Below are 21,800 nucleotides of genomic sequence, written 5' to 3'. Positions count from 1 at the left end.
CATGATGCTGTTTCTCCAGACATTCCAGGCATGTGCAGCACACAGACAAGACCCTGGCAACAGCTTCTATTGAGAAAGGTAGAAGAACTTTAGCCTACTGATTGAGTACTGGTGACAATTGAGGGTTATGCTACTGTTAAAAAGTATGTTTCTATGGCAAATGAGAGAACTATTCATGCATTCCATGTTGAAGAATAAATAGTTTGACTAACTGCTATTGGCTGGTTGGATTGAGGTAAGGCAGAAAAAAAGCTCTTTACCGGATCGCGCGCGCCACGCTTCATGGAAGAGCACTTCCGTCCGCGCGCACGTCAGCAGGTGCAGAGAGCAGTGGGGGTCTCGCGGCTTCATCATCACTGCATCGAAATTACGCCGGCATATAACAATTTTACATCAATATAACATTCTCAGAAAATGGTAGCAAAACAAAGGATCCGTATGGCAAACGAAAAGCACAGCAAAAACATCACGCAGAGAGGGAACGTTGCAAAGACCCTGGTGAGGCGACGCGTTTCTTCATGCTGTGTGTTCCATCATCAGACGAAAGGAGATGCAAGCATGATGACACCGATTCAGTTAATCATCACTGAGAATTGCATGATTTCAAAAAATGTGACCCATCCATTTCATAATGATAAATGATTGTGTAGGCCTATGATGTTATGGTTCTAATTGGGTATCATCAAAAAAAACGCATGTTGTAGCCTATCTAATATGATTAATTTCAAACCATTCTGATCAATCACACGACACATACAAGCTGCAATTAATGAGTTTTCAAGCCCTTCTCCATTCATTGTAATTCATGGTCCGTTGGTTGGGTGGTTTATCAATACTGATGGCTGTATGTTATATAATGGTCGATTATCTTGAATCGGCGGTTTGCCACAGGGTTTACAGCCCGGTATTCTCCCGATCAATAATTAATGAGAGATCGTAGATAAAGATCGTAAATAAAGATCGAGATTGTCGATAAGGATGGTGTCATCATCTGGTTGAACATTCCATATAGAAGGCTTGAGGTTGTTGATGAACTCTATGGTCGATCTGTATACTGACCGGGTCACAAATACACGCACAGTTTTGTATTGCTATGCTTGTAGGGACCATAGAATTCCCACCCAAAATCCGGTTTTCCCTAACCCTAAATCTAACTCTAACCTTAGGCCTAAACCTAACGTAAACCCTAACCTTAATTAGATTCCTAATTGTAACCCTAACCCTAAACTTAACCCCTAAGCCTAAAATAACATTTTTCCTTGTGGGGACAGTCAAAATGTCCCCACTTGTCTGAATTTTCCTTGTTTTACTATTCTTGTGAGGACTTCTGGTACCCACAAGGATAGTTAAACAAAAACACATAAACAGATATTATAGGTGATACTGATTATTATGTAACTCTGGAATGTAGGTTTCACTTCCTCATGGGGATTGGTTACACTGGCCTGTATTAGTTGAAATAGTGTACATTAAACACTTGTATAATTGTGCTGTAATAGCCTTAGGGAAATGGGAGGTGTTCATAATTTATTAAATTATCATAACTGCTGAATATAATGTTAAAGTAGTTGTTATAGTATTCCCAATTTATCCACCGTCTAACAGATTCCTTTTTATGGCAGGCTGATTTGTTCTCTTGGTGTTCCTTAAGATGTCGGTTTTTCTTCTGACAACCTTGAATTATGAAACTATACCAGAAATCTTTACATGCCTTCAACATGACTGCATTGTGCAAGGTGACACTGAATGGAATAGCTCACTGTGGAATAGAGATTGTTTTCATTGTTTGCATTAGAATAAAGGAATACTTGGGGTTTGCGCTGTACATTCTAGATAGCAATTGTGTCATCCACAATAATACCGTACCACAATCAGAAAGCACATGTGTGCTATCCAACTGTATTATGACATCACCCACACCAGACCACATCGTGTGGTTGTGATGGTTTATGATGCTGCTGGTCTAGACAGCCAGGCAGGCTGAGGGTTTCCAGAGACATATTGTATATCATGTGTTTTTACATCAGTGGTTTGGTTTCCACTCCTGTTTTCCATAAGAACTAGATGTGTTCATAGCTGAGTCTGAGGGGCTACATGCAGAACTCACTTTATTATTAGATCCAGTCTATTCTGGTGTAACTGGGTACAAAACACCCACACGGTGATGAGGACAGGGTTTAAAACAGTCAGACTGACTGGACTAACATGGTTTGAAACGTGTCCTATTCAGCATGTTGTTGATGTAGGCCTAAAGGTCATAACACTGTATGAAACTTCATCCAATGGATGTTTGTTCAACCTGCTTGGTCTTCCTCCACCAAGCTGTGTCCTGTAGTCACATATTCTGCACAGTTTTGACCGCCCTTGAACAACAACTGTCCGACCTTGACCGTCATACTAACTCTGACCTTACATCCGACCTTATGTCCAGTGTATGTGGCCAGTCAGAGGAGGATGCCTCTCAAGATTTCCTCCTTCTACAGTGGAGGTTTCCTGGCCATTGTTACACTAAACTTGCTCACTGGGGGTTCAGGCCTTATCAGGTCCTAAAATTACATATCTCTAAAACTAAAATAGTTAACTAACGGAAGAACACCGATAACAACTGTTTAATTCAGAAGGATCATGTTGTTTCCAAAGGGGTCCTAAGACAAGACATGACATAAATAGTGACATTTGGATGACATTTGACCTGTACAGAATGTCTCAGTGGTTGAACATTCTTGTTGTTTTCTCTCCCTCTCAGCGACCTCAGGAAGAGAAGTACCCCGTGGGGCCGTGGCTCCTGGCTCTGTTCGTCTTCGTCGTCTGTGGATCAGGTAAGGCCCAAACATCCAGTGTTCAACATTCTGTTTCACATTAGCCTTGATAATACTCACCTAGGGAACATTGGTTAACCACAGACCTAAACCAAATGTAGTTTCACTTCAGTTTTCTGCTCAATTATTTTGCTTAACTGGATGTTTTCTTGTGTAACAACAGCCACTTTCTCTTTAAGCCATCTTTCAGATCATCCAGAGCATCAGGATGGGAATGTGATCCAGAGGCCCCACAGACTCTCCCCTCTCTCCCCACACCCGCTCATCAGACCTGAGGCGGCTCGCCACCCTACGCACCTCCCTAACACCTCCAGGAGGCCTGGAGGTCCGGACAGCTCTGTGTCCATCAGGGAAGGCCTGAGAGATGAGTGGACCACCCCCCTTCCCCCCTCGATTTTCTCGATCACACGTTTACAGAGTTCCAGGCCGTGGAGATGAGAGCTTTTCTACTGACAGTCTAAACCACAACCAATGGCTGGCTCAATCTCGTACAGTGTGTTTTACACCTGCTCATATGTATGAGTGTGAGACTGTGAGTGTATGTGTATGTGTGTGCAGTCAATGATGTGACTGGCTGCTGTGCAATACTGCTGTGTTTCTATATACACTCACCGAACAGTTTATTAGGTACACCACCTCGTTCACGAAAATGGATCGCTCCTACTGACAGTGACCGTGGCTTGCTATATAAAGCAGGCAGACAGGAATCTAGACATTCAGTTACTGTTCAATTGAACGTTAGAATGAGCAAAACAATTGACCTAAGCGACTTGAAGCGAGGTATGATCGTCGGTGCCAGGCACGCCGGATCCAGTATCTCAAATGGCCGCCCTCCCGGGCTTTTCATGCATGACAGTGTCTAGGGTTTACCGAGAATGGTGCGACAAACAAGAAACATCCAGATAGTGTGGGTGAAAACAGCTCGTTGATGAGAGAGGTTGTAGGAAAATGGCAAGAATCGTGCAAGCTAACAGGTGGGCCACAAACAGACAAATAATGGCACAGTACAACAGTTGTGTGCAGAATGGCATCACGGAACACACAACTCGTCGATCCTGTCACGGATGGGCTATTGCAGCAGACGACCAAACTGGGTTCCACTCCTATCAGCTAAAAATATTAAGAAACAGCTCCAGTGGACACGCGATCACCAACACTGAACAATTGAGTGGAAAAACATTGTCTGGAACATGACAGCGAGTTCAGTTTACTTGAGTGTCCTGCGCAGGCCCCAGATCTCAACCCAATAGAGCATCTTTTGGATGAGATGGAACGGGGTTCCGACCTAGTACTCGATGGAAGTACGTAATAAACGGGCCGGTGAGTGTATATCTGTGTTGTGTGAGAACCCTTTTCAAATAAATGTGACTCATTTGGGACATGTCTGTTTGTCTGCTTTCAGTTCCACTTTGGCTGCTTCTATCCCAGCGCATGTTGTGCAAATTCAGCTTGCTAACAGTGTGGTTAATTTGGGGCTTCCTGGTGTGTGTGTGTGTGTGTACATGCATATAACTTAGCACTAAAGAACCATGGCTTCATGGAATGTCAGGTGTCTTAATGTTTAAATTCCAGGTGCTAAACTGTCACAACTATTTACCAGGATTCTGTCATGTCCTTTCTCCAACATACCTGTATGACACCAGGGTTACGTCTTGTTACTCAGCCTCTCAAACTTATGTCTCCCGAAACCATCCTTCAAGGCAGACGGCAGCTTATCGTCATTTGAATGGAATGCTGTTCACACATTTATCCAGTGTGGTGAGTTGTGGAGTTATACAATCGCTGTTTGTTCACTTGAAGTAATGGGCCGAAGCAAGGTGCTGTTCCTGCTCAATTGGAGTGATTTGTGGACCATGTAATCTATGCAGCTGTTAACTAAGGCCGACCCTGGTGAAAAGCAGAGAGGAAAAGCTTAACCTACAGCTTGCAGTATACAGGCAGTGCTCTGTTGCTGTCTGTTTCATATGTTCTCTTTTCAGTGTACAGTAGGATGATGTGGCCCCAGACACTAAACTAAGGTTAGTTTTACATTTCCCCTCCATAATGGTTAAGGTTGAGACTAAGGTTAAACTGCTGCCTACTTCTGACAGCCCTGGCACAGCAGTGTTGAAGCATGCTACAGTATGAGGACAGAGAGAGACTCTGCAATAAGTAATCAGCAGACACACTGGTCTGATTGTTACAACAGTAACCCACAGCAAAGGTCTGTCTGCTGAACACCATGAGGTCAATGTTCAGCCTGGCATTTCTGTCTCGGGGAGATGGAGAACACTGCCTGGCCCTTTCCTAGACAGATCTCTCTGTGTGTGCATTTCCTATCCTATATAAACAGGTCTTCCCTAACTCACCCCTGAAACACAGGACATAACATAACCTAGCCATGGCAATGTGTCAAAGCTCATCCAGCAGTGCAGCTATAACATGCCTCCAATCCTACAAGTAGAGATGCAGCCAGCTCAACTGGCTGCATGCCAATAGCCTACGTGACTAGAAAAAAGGTGGAGGAGACTACCATTGGACCGCAGGGGAGAGAAAAAATGGCAATCAGGGACAGGGTGCTGGTTTGTTATTTACATAAACATGTGGTATCCATACAACCAGTAGGCCAAGGAGGACCACCAGCTCATCCACAACACCAACTTTTGTTCACTTGGCAGGTCAGCACTAAGTAAGAAGTTGATGTTAAATGGCCTACAGGTTAAGGTTAATTATTTAAACTACAGAAGTAAAGGTAGACTAAAGTAAACATGAAGAGGCATGAACAAGTTGATTATTCCTTTAACATTTTTATTGAAAGTTGTGAAGTGAAACTGTCAAGTGCAATTGTGTTAAGTATGTTTACAATACCTCATCTGGTTTGAGGAAACATGCACGGAACATGAGCATACAACTTATACATAGAATGCAAAAAATCCATTTCAGTTTTTCTTTATGATATTCAGAGTAATGTGTTTGTTATGTTTAAGAGCTGATCATCCGGAAGTACTTCACCGTCAAAATGAAAACAAAATAAATGTACTTCAAATCATTTCAAGTGAACGATGGTTTACAGTAGGCGTTAATGTTGCAGCCGAAGATATGGATACTGGATATTTGTCAGTTAAATAACCTCCACAGCTCTCTATTGTCCTGAATTACAGCATTAAAAAGACAGCACATATCTTCAGACCAGCCCATTACTAGGCCTAGATCACTCACCATTTGTACTTCACCTAAATAGCATCTGTCTTCTCTCCTTATGTCACTATATTACACAGTACTTACACTACATATACAGAAATATACACAATGTAGAAAGCCCATCAACTCCTCTTTGAAAATGCAGCTTAGCCAAACATCTCAGCCCCTGTGCTCCTTTACATGAGAAGAGAAGCCGCCATGATAGGTTTAACAGGGCGCAAGGCTGTGGGGTTCAAATTAAAATAATATCATAATCATCATCTCTTTTAATAAGCAAGTGTAGGCTACTATACTCCATTCAATCCCACAGTTTAAATGATGACGTCCATAGAAATGTTGTCGTGTTCTCCCTTTAGATCTCCTCGCCCTCCTCCGCTCCACTCACCAGATGGGGACTATCACACCATGATAATCCTCTGATTTTTCACGTTGTCACCATGAGAGGTGCTCCATTCTCTGTCTGTCTCTCTGTAGCACGCAAGCAGAAGGGAACCGCTCTATTTATTTACATTATCAGGATTCAGCAAAGCATGGCCGTTACTATCTCCCTCCATCATCGTTACCACTGAAGTCGACATCACTTGAAATTCATTGACACAGGCACAGTAACTAAGTCATGTCCACTTTTTTGTTGGTTTTGTTTTTCTTAGTCAGACAATCTTGTTTTTTCTCTCTCCTAAGTCCATGAATTTTTTGGCAATGTTCATTCTCCTATAACAGCCCCTTTCCCTCCTCTCCTAGGCAGATTGTCTTTGATAGTGTTTTTAATAGTCTTGAAACGATGACACAACCCATCACCGCTCTCAAAGTTAAATATGTGCAAATTCTTGTCTTAACAGCGTAGCCCCGTGCAATGAAGGCCTGGTTGTTCTGCAGCGTTAGAACAGGAGTCTGTCTGAGGACTGTCAAGTCAGTCAGGCCCTGGTTGGTTGATAGACTTCCTCATCTACCCCTCTCTGGGGGTAGGAGGTGATGCTACGCAGAGGGTCCAGAGTTGTGTGATGGTTGGGTCGGGGGTAGGGTTGGTGCCTGGGCTGGAGGCTGTGTGGAGGTGGGAGGGGAGCCTGTCTGGGTCTGGGCCTGGAACTGAGCCATCTGCTCTGGGCTGGCCAGGGTCTTCAGAAGGCTGTTCTCCTGCTCAAGCTGGGAGTTCCTCTCAATCAGCTCCTTGATCTGCTCCTTCAGAACCTCCACCTCCTCCCTCACTGCGTACATCAGGTGGCTCTTCACCAGGTCCTAAAGGGACAGAGAGATGAACAAACAGAACAGAGACTTTAGTCTAGTTTTTTTTACACATGACAATTAAATATACCATATGAAAGAAGTCAAAGATAGGGGTGAAATGACTATGCAACACTACCTACAAATTACCTCGACTAACCTGTACCCCCCACACATTGACTCGGTATCGGTACCCCCTGTATATAGCCTCGTTATAGTTATTTTATTGTGTTACTTTCTATTATTTTTTTTACTTTAGTTGGTAAATATTTTCTTAAACTCTTTCTTGAACTGCACTGTTGGTTAATTAAGGGCTTGTAAGGAAGCATTTCCCAGTAAGGTCTACACATGTTGTTTTTAGCGCATGTGACAAATCAAGTTTGATTTGAAATGACATACAAAACAATGTTAAGTTTGTGTTGTTTTTTAAATGACCATACATATACATTATACTCTTGATGCAATCATAATAATGTACGCATAGCATTACTACTGCTCTTTCTGTGGGAATCACTATTACTATGTAATACATGTTAATTATTGTAGCTAGCTTCTGTTTGTTTTAATATAAGAAGTGGGTCTGATCTTAAAACACATAACCTGTTTGAGCATATGGTTAAAATCAAGACAAAAATTCTGTAGATTCTGGGCCAAATATTCCCAGGGTCTAAAACTCCCCTTCCTCTAGGGCCAGGACGCAACGTCACCAAACAGACAAAATGGCCGGCCCACATACACGTTTTAGCCAATCAGAGCCTGAGATATTTATATCTTATATCTAGGCGTCAAATATTTTCTGTTTGCCTAGCAACAAAGGCAAGCACAGTATGGCGCGAGTGAGAACGTCCTTAGTGGGCAGGGATCCAGAGACAATAAAACATTAGAATACTGAGGAAATGAATATAAAATCCTGCACGCACGCTCATCTCGTTTTCCTTGTGTCAACGTGTCTATTCAAATAAATGGTAGCTTCAGGTAGAAATCGAAACAGTGTTTTACAGATGTGGATAGTACACATAACATAAATGTACATATGGCCCATGTGCTACCATGCTAATTTGGATACGACTTTGCGTGATGACAAACCTGGCTAACGTCTAGGCCCCCATAAATACACTTTGGCAAACTAAATATTACATTGACGTCAAGGCGCATAACACCATATGCTGCTACATTGTTGCCAGAGCATCAAGCTATTCTCGATCTATGTAACAGCGCCAAATTAAATGGGTTACAAAGTAACGTGCAAATCGAAAGTGAATCGAGGTTTTTCAAATCCAGTAGCGTTTAGAAAGACAATCAGCAAAAGGCTGTATGTTGCGTGACTTCCCAGTTGTCGCTGGTTACGTGGTTATGTAATCCATTCATTGCGCTAACTGAAGCAACCTTTTCTTTTAACTGATCATTCTCCGAATGTATTCTTCGAAATAAGTTATATTCGCATGTGGTTTGTGTAGTATAGTTTGCAGATAGTGAGTTTTAGATTGCATAAACTTACCATAGCCTGTTCAATTTTGTTGTCTATGGCCACCACACTGGCTCCTGACGAACTGCAAGAATGAAAAGAAAATAAGTCTTAATACACTGCATCGGTAAGAATGAATGAAAGCAAGTACTGTCGATGTTGCAGGTCTAACACCAGTCATTTCAATACAATGAAATACAGTATAAATCTCCTTATACAGGTGACATCACTTCGACTGAAGACCATTCTAGAGCCAAGTGTTCAGAGTGTATTGAATAGACCGCAGACCATATTCCTCTCAAATGCCACAAATAAGCCGTACATGTTCTATTACTGTCATCAATGTAAATCAACTAATGTTCTTTTACTGTCTTCAATGTAAATCAACTAAGGGGGTTAGCTACAGCATTTCCTGGGCCAGCAATAAGCAAAGCCATCCTAGTGATGCCCCATCACGACAAGTGCATTTTCTCTCACTGAGCCCAATCAAAATGGCAGCCTCAGCATTAACGTCATACAAAAGGCATTTGGCTATACTTTTATTTCAATAATCAAGTTCTCTATAATACATAGACTCAGTGTTGTATGATCAGTGTATAAAGCAGCGCTTCTTTCGGGAATACAGAAAGAATATTAGCTGCCAGCAATAGGCATCCTCCTTGCAGCAATGTCATCGTAAAATATATTTACCTATTGTCGAGCCTGACAGGTGAACTATCCGAGCTCAGTAACGAAGATAAAAACGAGATAGAAAAATTCCTTAACTGGCAAACACCGAGATCCATCGCCACTGTTGTATAGTACGGACTATTCATGCTATATCACAGATATAAACCAAGCTTTAAGCAACGAAAAACTCCTCTCTCGACGATTATCGTGTATCACAAATCACATTCTCTAGTTCCGTGGTTCGGAGAGGCGTAAGCAGGCACTTTATGTCCCTTCAGAAAAGCCTCGTATCCCGGGAAACCTGAACATCTATCTACCGCTGCAGCACAAAGAATCTCCAAGGTCAGCTCATCTCCGCTCGGCTGAAAATCTGCAGCCCGGGGACATTTGCATAATGCATCTAAGAAAAACAGCGCTCCGATGCACCCGATTGGTGGAGGGATACTAATATTTGCATAATCTATGTAGGAAACGCCCATACCTGCGGCTCAGCTGATTTCATTTTCATAAATTATTTAGAGGATGCACCCTCTGCCGAAACTGGGAAAAACCGGATGAGATGGTGAGGAACACTACAGTACTTCAAAGACACAAAGAAGGGACATGTTTACTTGTCGAGAATCAGGCTACCAAGAATTGTCCGAATACCAGGAATTATACAGAGAAATGGACAATGAAAAATGATGTATTTGGTACATTTACAACTACCAAAACGACTAAACGCGACGAAAGTGTATATTATGAACAAAAACGAATCAATCATTCACACAGTAGAAAATAACCTTTCAAGATCATTGTAGATCCAAAAACAACTGAACATATCTGAATTGTATACAAGTTCTGCACGTCAACATACCGCCCCCTGGCGGTTACTATGAGCACAGACCCACACAAGGATAACAACACTCCAGTCCACACAGGGTTTACTCAAACCATTTAAGAATAACCAATTACAACAAGTAAACAAATGCATTCAGAACTCTTCCACCACGTTTTGTATATGTGCCAGGGACACAGGCCCCTCAAACCATAGATGAGTCAGACACTAACCAAATTCACTTGAAATGCTCCTTGCACCATACCTCTATTTTAGATGGACGCATTTGCTCATTTTATTAGTGCTCCAGAAATAAGAAGAACTGTTGTGTGTCAGTCCCCCCAAAAAACTAATTTTAGCCACACAAAATACCTATTGACGGTAAGCAAAACACTAAGGAGTGGGTAAGTGAATTGACGGGCAAGATGGATAATAACATGTACTTGTTGTGTTAATGTACTCATGAAAATAATGTTTGAAAAATCTAATCAGAGACCGTAGACCAATGTTAACCAAACCTCCTGGAGTACCCTCAGCCAGTATTTGATGTATTCCAGAACTAGCACAGCTGATTCAAATGGTCACCTAATCATCAAGCCTCTCATTAGTTAAATCAGCTGAGGAGAGGTTTGGGAAACACTGCTGTAGACTATCCATCCAGAGTCCTTAACTTGTCTACACTAAGTCAGACATTTACCTGCCCTGTGCCCTACACACCTTACGACAACCATTACTGGAGATATTGGGCTTTTTCTACTCATGCCACCATGGCAAAACAAGATAAAATTACCACCCATTCTATCAAAGACAGCACAAACACACCATCAGACCCAGAGCACGGATTCAACTGATCACATCCTCATATTTACAGACTCAGAAACTACACTATAGGCTAGTGCCTGGTGAGGTGGCTTCTCCCTGACCCAAAGCTCCACCTCTGAAATAAGAGCTGTAAGAACCTTTAGATGTTGTGATTGAGGTAGGACATATCCATCAACTTAATTAAGGGGTTCATTTTAAATAGCGCTTTTCCAGATGCTCCAAGCACTTTCTATTGTATGGGGCAAAGAAACACACCATATCCATTATCTGTGTGTAGCAAGCAACTGGGTGAGGCCATGGCAGCCATTTTGCACCAGAGATAAGCTCATCACACACATCAGCCATCACAGGCTGATATCTGTTTAGTGCTGCTGAAACATTGGCGTCTGAACTATACCAAACTATAGCTTGAAATCAAAGAAATATACTTTCTCTTGTTATACAACTTCAGTACTTGGATGTACAGAATACACATGGACACATGCCGTGCTTGTCACGGAAGACACCGTAAAGGCCTAAAGGTTGTCTTTTATGGTGATCCATCTACAGTAACTGTCAGTAAAATAGCCTAGAGTTAGACAACAAAAAAATAGCTTCTGTTCATTTGCGTAAAAGTTTTGGCTGAGAATTATTTAGTGAACTCCACACACAAGCGCAGGCTTGCCTCAGGGAGCTAGAATCTGTGAATATGGACTTGACGTTCCAGGGGAGAGAGGATTGCACATTCTCCCTATGAGGACTTCTGAACAACAAGTCCCTAAAGTAGGCCTAAAGCTATGAGAGCATAGTTTATTTCATGAGAAGACGGGGCCTAGGGAGGGTTTCATTCTTGTTGAAATCCAGAACATTAATCATAGAGATCCTAGTTTCTATATTAATTTTAATGCAAACCAAACCATAACAGACAAGGATGTGGATGAGCATCCTAGTTGGCCTACTATGTGCAGCAGACAAAGCCTTCACACATACAGGGGATTGAGTGTTGCCGTCTCAGTACTTCTGGGGGAAGAATGGAACACTCATCCACATATCCAAGACATCATACAAAGGGCTGTGTGCTGAGCTGGGGTGATTTATGCATGTGCCCTCTTTTACACACCCTACCTGGGAGGAAAGGAGTGAGAGAGGATGGGTGGGATACCTGGGAGGAAAGGAGGAAGGGTGGGATACAGGGAGGGAGAGGGTGGCCACTGTTGAAGAATGTCTTAATCCTGCCAGCAGGGTGTAGGGATTAATACCAAACAGAGACACAGAGTTAGAGAGACACACACTAGAGCCTTACACACCGAGAAAAATAGAACACGAAGTAGGGGTGTGTGGTTTCATAGGAAAGGCAAAAAGGTTCATGTGTTTGGACATGCACAGAGGTGGTCCAATATCACCACATTTAAAGATCCGGTACTACATTTTTTGTATTCTTTTTGTATTTTATTTCACCTTTATTTATTTAACTAGGCAGGTCAGTTAAGAACAAATTCTTATTTACAATTACGGCCTACCCCGGCAAAACCCTAACCCAGACGACGCTGGGCCAATTGTGCGCCGCCCTATGGGACTCCCAATCACGGCCGGTTGTGATACAGCCTGGAATCGAACCAGGGTCTGTAGTGACGGCTCTAGCACTGAGATGCAGTGCCATAGACCGCTGCGCCACTTGGGAGCGCATTAACGATAAACACAAAATAGGCTACTACATAGTAATTAAGGCCACCCTTTCATCCAGTTATTCACAGATCTATCAGTCATAGGAAAGGTGTCCATCTTTACACACAATTCACAGAAAGTTATCTAGTTCTGCAGAACTTGGCTTGGTGTTAGTCTGAGATTCAAACATAGCCCAGTGCTCAGTACTGAGTCCATCCAACAGTAACAGTGAATATACACAGTGTACAAACATTAGGAACACCATGCTAATATTGAGTTGCACACCCTTTTGCCCTCAGACTGGCCTCAATTTGTTAGGGCATGGACTCTACAAGGTGTCGAAAGCATTCCATAGGGATGCTGGCCCATATTGAGTCCAATGCTTCCCACAGTTGTGTCAAGTTGGCTGGATGTCCTTTGGGTGGTAGACCATTCAATCAAATGCAGCATATGTCACAAAGTGCTATATAGAAACCCATCCTAAAATCCCCAACAGCAAGCAATGCAGATGTAGAAGCACAGTGGCTAGGAAAAACTCCCTAGAAAGGCAGGAACCTAGGAAGAAACCTAGATAGAAGCTAGGCTCTGACTGTGCCGGGTGGAGATTTATAACATTACATGGCCATTAAGGACAGATTTTTCTAATAGACGACCAGCAAGGGCAAATAATAATCACAGTTGTTATAGAGGGTGCAACAGGTCTGTACATCAGGAGTAAATGTCACTTGGCTTTTCATAGCCGGGCATTCAGAGGTTGAAATGGCAGGTGCGGTAGAGTGTTGAAAACAGCATTCTTGATACACACAGTAAACTGTTGAAATTGAAAAACCCAGCAGCGTTGCAGTTCTTGACACACTCAAACCAGTGCGCCTGGCACCTACTACCATACCTCGTTCAAAGGCACTTAAATCTTTTGTCTTACCCAATCACCCTCTGAATGGCGCACATACACAATCCATGTCTCAAATGTCTAATCCTTCTTTAACCCGTCTCCTCCCCTTCGTCGACACTGATTGAAGTGGATTTAACAGGTGACAACAATAAGTGATCATAGGTTGACCAGGTGAAAGCTATGTCATGGAAAGAGCAGGTATCCCTAATGTTTTCTACACTTCCTGTCCTCTTTGCCTGGAGGTGTCTTTAACCTATTAGACAGACCCAAATATACACCTCGGAAGAGCACAACCTAACCTCAGTCTACCGAAACACACACAACACGGTGACACTGCGACCAAAGCTACTTAGCCCTGAGCTATACTGGGCTCCATTCATAAAGCACCCAGGGGCATACTGGGACAGGCTTTCAGGAAGCTGAGCTTAACCAATGTTCTGTACCTTCTGTGTCACTGACCTGTACATACGCAGCCAATGACAAGCAGCATATAGCTGAGGTCGGAGGTCACCATCTGGCATAATGGAAAGGTTGGAAGCACAGTATTTTCCAATCACAGAAGTGATTTATCAACCCCACCCTTAACCCAAAACCTAAATAAAAACGAATTCGAATAAAAAAATAAGTAGTTAACGTACATGGACCATTTTGGCTCGGACCCAGGTATTTGAGCACCAATTCTGACAATACTGCTTCTTTTGTCCATTCAATATGTGATTTACTGACAAGCAGTTTATGGGATGATGGCATGGAGTTTGGGTTCAATAGGTAGATGTAGAGGTTCCCTAAACACAGATCTAAGATAAGCTCTATTAAAAGCTCCATGTAGTCTAACATTTTGACCACTATGTAACAGGGCCTTTAGTGCCATATGGTTGCATATTGCATAGTTAGGTTGGAGACCTACTGAAGTCAGTGATTCTCTGATCTAATATCAGGAAAAACACTCACCTACATCATGCATGCACCAACCACATACTGACCAATGCCATGCAACCAGCATGCAACCATCACACAACTAAACTGACAAATGAAGTGACACTTGAAACCAGTGGTTCGCAAACACTGTTTATTTTTAAAGGAACTCAGTCAGGCATGAAACTTACTCTTGAAAGTTGTAATAGTAGAATGCACAAGGTGCAATTACTAAATTGGGTAGTGCATCCTTGGTTCCTCTTGTCATTTTAGTTATTGCATACCGTAGAGCTATTTATAACTTGTCAGAAATGTCCAGATCAACTAGAACATGTCTTCTAACATTTTTCTATTTAGTTTTTTTAGCCCATAGATATTGTTGTAATTTTTTTGTCACACAAATATCACATGAATACACATTAGATATGACAAAATGTATAGAATTGCAAGTAAAGTAGCTTTCAAACGCACATTTTTTTTGCAGGAAATAAGCTTTAAACCTGCAAAATTCTCTCCGCCAACAAGATGTGTGTGAACAGTTTGTGTCATTAACAGTGCCTGTGCCCGTAGAAATAGACATGGCGTGAGTGCAGGGTGGGTGCAGGATGTTCCCCAAATCTGGAAAGGGGTGCCCCCGGGTGAAAAAGTTTGGAAACCCCTCAGGGCTGACCCCAATTAGTCGACTGGTAGATTGTTTGGTCGTTAGGCTATTGGTCAACCTAGATTGTTTTAGTCGAGCAGTAGTAAATATATATATATATATATATATACACACACACATCTCTCTCTCTATACATATACCTCTCTCTATACATATACCTCTCTCTATACATATACCTCTCTCTATATATACACACACATATACATACATCTGAAGTCGCAAGTTTACATACACTTATGTAGGAGTCATTAAAACTCGTTTTTCAACCACTCCACAAATTTCTTGTTAACAAACTATAGTTTTGGCAAGTCGGTTAGGACATCTACTTTCTGCATGACACAAGTCATTTTTCCAACAATTGCTTACAGACAGATTATTTCACTTATAATTCACTGTATCACAATTCCAGTGGGTCAGAAGTTTACATACACTAAGTTGACTGTGCCTTTAAACAGCTTGGAAAATTTTAGAAAATGATGTCATGGCTTTAGAAGCTTCTGATAGGCTAATTGACATCATTTGAGTCAAATGGAGGTGTACCTGTGGACGTATTTCAAGGCCTACCTTCAAACTCAGTGCCTCTTTGCTTGACATCATGAGAAAGTCAAAAGAAATCAGCCAAGACATCAGAAAACAAATTGTAGACCTCCACAAGTCTGGTTCATCCTTGGGAGCAATTTCCAAACGCCTGAAGGTACCACGTTCATCTGTACAAACAATAGTACGCAAGTATAAACACCATGGGACCACGCAGCCATCATACAGCTCAGGAAGGAGATGCGTTCTGTCTCCTAGAGAGGAACGTACTTTGGTGCGAAAAGTGCAAATCAATCCCAGAACAACAGCAAAGGACCTTGTGAAGATGCTGGAGGAAACAGGTACAAAAGTATCTATATCCACAGTAAAAACGAGTCCTATAACGACATAACCTGAAAGGCCGCTAAGCAAGGAAGAAGCCATAGCTCCAAAACCGCCATAAAAAAAGCCAGACTACGGTTTGCAAATTCAAATTAAACACATAACTAGGGATGGGCACGGTTATTCGGTGGTTTAATGGTACATGTATTCGTACCGAACCGTATGGGGACTTCGGGTTCAGTCCACACACCCGAATGAATACTACTACTACTAGTAGTAGTAATAGTACGACTACACTAGGCCTATAGGCCTTACCTACACTGTGTTGTATGCCTCGAGTAAATCTGAGCTGAAATTCTTTTTGTACCCTATTTCGTTAAAACAGAAATAGCCTATGCGCATGTTGTAATCAATATTCTAATCTTAATTGGCGCATTTCAAACTGTCCTTTTGTGATGTGCAGCCGGGAACTAGTTCTGTATGATGGCGAGTGGTAGGGTCGATAAACCAGTAGGCTTCTCCATCACCGTTTAACCGGTTAAGTCGCTCTGGATAAGAGCGTCTGCTAAATGACTTAAATGTAAATGTAAGGTCGATGCCCACCCGGAAATATAATTAGCATAATAAATAAAAAAATCCCCATAAAAATGTGTCAGTTTAAGCTAGAGATATGTTTTTTTGCATTGGATGGGTCACAATCCACCGCTTCCACCTATGTAATACTTCCGAATCTGCAGTGAAAGGTGACAGAGCTAGAACGGTGTTTGTCAGACCATGAAACATCCCGAAAATCTGTCATCTCACAAAATCGTCTGTGGTGTCCGAGCGGTTTGGCTCTACAAACCCCAAAAGCGTCTTGGGACTCGTCTGAAGTCGGTACAGCCGATCTGCCAACTTCTGTCTGTAGCGTCCGAACAGTTTTGGCTACACACTAGTATGACCACTCTGTGTAAAGGTAAAACTCTCACGAACACGCTTTGTTCTACGACGCCCATAAGTTTCATCTGAAGGTCTCCCAGTACCAGTCGAAAAAATTAAGTACAGTGGGGCAAAAAAGTATTTAGTCAGCCACCAATTGTGCAAGTTCTCCCACTTAAAAAGATGAGAGAGGCCTGTAATTTTCATCATAGGTACACTTCAACTATGACAGACAAAATGAGAGAAAAAATTCCAGAAAATCACATTGTAGGATTTTTTATGAATTTATTTGCAAATTATGGTGGAAAATAAGTATTTGGTCAATAACAAAAGTTTATCTCAATACTTTGTTATATACCCTTTGTTGGCAATGACAGAGGTCAAACGTTTTCTGTAAGTCTTCACAAGGTTTTCACACACTGTTGCTGGTATTTTGGCCCATTCCTCCATGCAGATCTCCTCTAGAGCAGTGATGTTTTGGGGCTGTTGCTGGGCAACACGGACTTTCAACTCCCTCCAAAGATTTTCTATGGGGTTGAGATCTGGAGACTGGCTAGGCCACTCCAGGACCTTGAAATGCTTCTTACGAAGCCACTCCTTCGTTGCCCGGGCGGTGTGTTTGGGATCATTGTCATGCTGAAAGACCCAGCCACATTTCATCTTCAATGCCCTTGCTGATGGAAGGAGGTTTTCACTCAAAATCTCACGATACATGGCCCCATTCATTCTGTCCTTTACACGGATCAGTCGTCCTGGTCCCTTTGCAGAAAAACAGCCCCAAAGCATGATGTTTCCACCCCCATGCTTCACAGTAGGTATGGTGTTCTTTGGATGCAACTCAGCATTCTTTGTCCTCGAGTTGAGTTTTTACCAAAAAGTTCTATTTTGGTTTCATCTGACCATATGACATTCTCCCAATCTTCTTCTGGATCATCCAAATGCTCTCTAGCAAACTTCAGACGGGCCTGGACATGTACTGGCTTAACCAGGGGGACACGTCTGGCACTGCAGGATTTGAGTCCCTGGCGGCGTAGTGTGTTACTGATGGTAGGCTTTGTTACTTTGGTCCCAGCTCTCTGCAGGTCATTCACTAGGTCCCCCCGTGTGGTTCTGGGATTTTTGCTCACCGTTCTTGTGATCATTTTGACCCCACGGGGTGAGATCTTGCGTGGAGCCCCAGATCGAGGGAGATTATCAGTGGTCTTATATGTCTTCCATTTCCTAATAATTGCTCCCACAGTTGATTTCTTCAAACCAAGCTGCTTACCTATTTCAGATTTAGTCTTCCCAGCCTGGTGCAGGTCTACAATTTTGTTTCTGGTGTCCTTTGACAGCTCTTTGGTCTTGGTCATAGTGGAGTTTGGAGTGTGACTGTTTGAGGTTGTGGACAGGTGTCTTTTATACTGATAACAAGTTCAAACAGGTGCCATTAATACAGGTAACGAGTGGAGGACAGAGGAGCCTCTTAAAGAAGAAGTTACAGGTCTGAGAGCCAGAAATCTTGCTTGTTTGTAGGTGACCAAATACTTATTTTCCACCATAATTTGCTAATAAATTCATAAAAAATCCTACAATGTGATTTTCTGGATTTTTTTTCTCATTTTGTCTGTCATAGTTGAAGTGTACCTCTGATGAAAATTACAGGCCTCTCTCGTCTTTTTAAGTGGGAGAACTTGCACAATTGGTGGCTGACTAAATACTTTTTTGCCCCACTGTATATATGGAAACTTCAAGGGGTCTTAAAATTCAAAATCAATTAGCAAAATGTTTATTGGTATGACCTTCTTAAATCAATTCCATATAGCTTAGTAGTAACTAGAGGCCGACCGATTAATTGGAATGGCCGATTAATTAGGGCCGATTTTCAAGTTTTCATAACAATCGGTAATCTGCATTTTTGGACGCCGATTATGACTGATTATATTGCAATCCACGAGGAGACTGCGTGGCAGGCTGACCACCTGTTACGCGAGTGCAGGCAGCAAGGAGCCATGGTAAGTTGCTAGCTAGCATTAAACTTATCTTATAAAAAAAAAATTATATCTTAACATAATCACTAGTTAACTACACATGGTTGATGATATTAATAGTTTAACTAGCTTGTCCTGCGTTGCATATAATCAATGCGGTGCCTGAATATGTGTCACTTCTCTTGCGTTCAGTGTAAGCAGTCAGGGTATATGCAGCAGTTTGGGTCGCCTGGCTCGTTGCGAACTGTGTGAAGACCATTTCTTCATAACAAAGACCATTAATTTTCCAGAATTATGACATAACATTGAAGGTTGTGCAATGTAACAGCAATATTTAGAACGGTTCCGTATTTCACTGGAAGAATAAAAGTTTTGTTTTCGAAATGATAGTTTCCGGATTTGACCATATTAATGACCTAAGGCTCGTATTTCTGTGTGTTTATTATATTACAATTAAGTCTATAATTTGATAGAGCAGTCTGATTGTGCAGTGTTAGGCAGCAGCAGGCTCGTAAGCATTCATTCAAACCGCACTTTCCTCCATTTACCAGCAGCTCTTCGCAATGCTTGAAGCACAGCGCTGTTTATGACTGCAAGCCTATCAACTCCCGAGATTAGGCTGGCAATACTATAGTGCCTATAAGAACATCCAATAGTCAAAGGTCTATGAAATACAAATGGTAGAGAGAGAAAAATATAGCAGTCTGCAGCGATATAGCAGTCTGCAGCGCAGGCAAAAAGTTGCTCCAGAACACCCCCCCCCCCCACCACGAAAAAAAACTGCACCAACACCCCCAAACTACTTTCCGCAGCTATGCTTGCTACTGTAGCTAGCTAGCTTCTTTGCAATGATTTGATGCAGTCAAGACAGGCACTACCATATGGTATGATAGACACACTTGTTGATGCCATAGGTAATCTAACTAGCACGAGTCGGTTTGGCTACTTTCGCTATCTTCCTCTGTGCCACACACACCAGCCCCTGCACCTCTCTTGCCCTTCCCCCACCCTTCTGCTAAAACGAGCGCACCAGCTCTCTCAAGTCACGTGATCAAGTCTCCATTGACATTTTAAAATGACGTTTTTATGAGAAAAAAACAACATATTTAGACTATTCGGGTATCTGAAAAAATATGTTATTATTCATATTCTGAAATAATTTCAAATGCCCATCCCTACACTTAACACCAATCGTCAGACCAATCATTAGTCTGACCAAGACAAAAGAAAGACAATGCAGCTTAGTGCATCCCTTCCTTGGCTTGTTTCCAGACTCCTGTACAGTAAGAGCAGACATACAGTCTATACCTCTTCAACTACAGTATTAAGACACTAACCCTGTTAGCAGACATGGTAGGGGAGGACTAGGTCGGTATTGCCAACAGACTAGCTCCAGTAAGGGGGAACTAGGTCGGTATTGTCAACAGACTAGCTCCAGTAAGGGGGGACTAGGTCGGTATTGTCAACAGTAGACTAGCTCCAGTAAGGGGGAACTAGGTCGGTATTGTCAACAGACTAGCTCCAGTAAGGGGGAACTAGGTCGGTATTGTCAACAGACTAGCTCCAGTACGGGGGAACTAGGTCGGTATTGTCAACAGACTAGCTCCAGTACGGGGGAACTAGGTCGGTATTGTCAACAGACTAGCTCCAGTAAGGGGGGACTAGGTCGGTATTGTCAACAGACTAGCTCCAGTACGGGGGAACTAGGTCGGTATTGCCAACAGACTAGCTCCAGTACGGGGGAACTAGGTCGGTATTGTCAACAGACTAGCTCCAGTAAGGGGGGACTAGGTCGGTATTGTCAACAGTAGACTAGCTCCAGTAAGGGGGAACTAGGTCGGTATTGTCAACAGACTAGCTCCAGTACGGGGGAACTAGGTCGGTATTGTCAACAGTAGACTAGCTCCAGTAAGGGGGAACTAGGTCGGTATTGTCAACAGACTAGCTCCAGTAAGGGGGAACTAGGTCGGTATTGTCAACAGACTAGCTCCAGTACGGGGGGACTAGGTCGGTATTGCCAACAGACTAGCTCCAGTACGGGGGAACTAGGTCGGTATTGCCAACAGACTAGCTCCAGTAAGGGGGAACTAGGTCGGTATTGCCAACAGACTAGCTCCAGTACGGGGGAACTAGGTCGGTATTGCCAACAGACTAGCTCCAGTACGGGGGAACTAGGTCGGTATTGCCAACAGACTAGCTCCAGTACGGGGGAACTAGGTCGGTATTGTCAACAGTAGACTAGCTCCAGTAAGGGGGAACTAGGTCGGTATTGTCAACAGACTAGCTCCAATACGGGGGAACTAGGTCGGTATTGTCAACAGACTAGCTCCAGTACGGGGGAACTAGGTCGCTATTGTCAACAGACTAGCTCCAGTACGGGGGGACTAGGTCGGTGTAGTCAACAGACTAGCTCCAGTAAGGGGGAACTAGGTCGGTATTGCCAACAGACTAGCTCCAGTAAGGGGGAACTAGGTCGGTATTGTCAACAGACTAGCTCCAGTACGGGGGAACTAGGTCGGTATTGTCAACAGACTAGCTCCAGTACGGGGGAACTAGGTCGGTATTGTCAACAGACTAGCTCCAGTAAGGGGGAACTAGGTCGGTATTGTCAACAGACTAGCTCCAGTACGGGGGGACTAGGTCGGTGTAGTCAACAGACTAGCTCCAGTAAGGGGGAACTAGGTCGGTATTGTCAACAGTAGACTAGCTCCAGTAAGGGGGGACTAGGTCGGTGTAGTCAACAGTAGACTAGCTCCAGTAAGGGGGAACTAGGTCGGTGTAGTCAACAGTAGACTAGCTTCAGTAAGGGGGGACTAGGTCGGTGTAGTCAACAGTAGACTAGCTCCAGTAAGGGGGGACTAGGTCGGTGTAGTCAACAGTAGACTAGCTCCAGTAAGGGGGGACTAGGTCGGTGTAGTCAACAGTAGACTAGCTCCAGTAAGGGGGGAC

The 21,800-nt window shown here is 42.9% G+C and overlaps 2 protein-coding genes across 5 annotated transcripts in view; one reads left to right on the top strand and one right to left on the bottom strand.

Moving 5' to 3' along the window:
• The first annotated feature begins 284 nt into the window (after positions 1 to 284).
• LOC139546560 (stress-associated endoplasmic reticulum protein 2) lies at positions 285 to 4,196 on the top strand. Its single transcript, XM_071355087.1, has 3 exons — positions 285 to 498; positions 2,747 to 2,819; positions 2,999 to 4,196. Exons 1-3 carry the CDS (start codon positions 415 to 417, stop codon positions 3,037 to 3,039), a joined length of 198 nt encoding a protein of 65 aa, XP_071211188.1. The 5' UTR covers positions 285 to 414; the 3' UTR covers positions 3,040 to 4,196.
• Positions 4,197 to 5,589: 1,393 nt separating this feature from the next.
• The window catches only part of LOC139546559 (TSC22 domain family protein 1-like), a 78,903-nt gene continuing 62,692 nt past the window's right edge, over positions 5,590 to 21,800 (bottom strand). For 3 of the 4 annotated variants that reach the window (XM_071355081.1, XM_071355082.1, XM_071355086.1), the window contains 2 exons: positions 8,719 to 8,770; positions 5,590 to 7,235 (listed from right to left, as the gene is read on the bottom strand). In XM_071355081.1, the coding sequence (XP_071211182.1) occupies positions 6,975 to 7,235; positions 8,719 to 8,770 (313 nt within the window). In that variant the 3' untranslated portion in view covers positions 5,590 to 6,974. Of the gene's footprint in view, positions 7,236 to 8,718; positions 8,771 to 9,375; positions 10,456 to 21,800 lie in introns of those variants that run through there. The other variant, XM_071355085.1, reaches the window with a different exon arrangement.

The sequence above is a fragment of the Salvelinus alpinus genome, chromosome 20, assembly GCF_045679555.1.
Source record: "Salvelinus alpinus chromosome 20, SLU_Salpinus.1, whole genome shotgun sequence".
NCBI lineage: Eukaryota > Metazoa > Chordata > Actinopteri > Salmoniformes > Salmonidae > Salvelinus > Salvelinus alpinus.
This window is presented reverse-complemented; position numbering and strand designations above follow the sequence as displayed.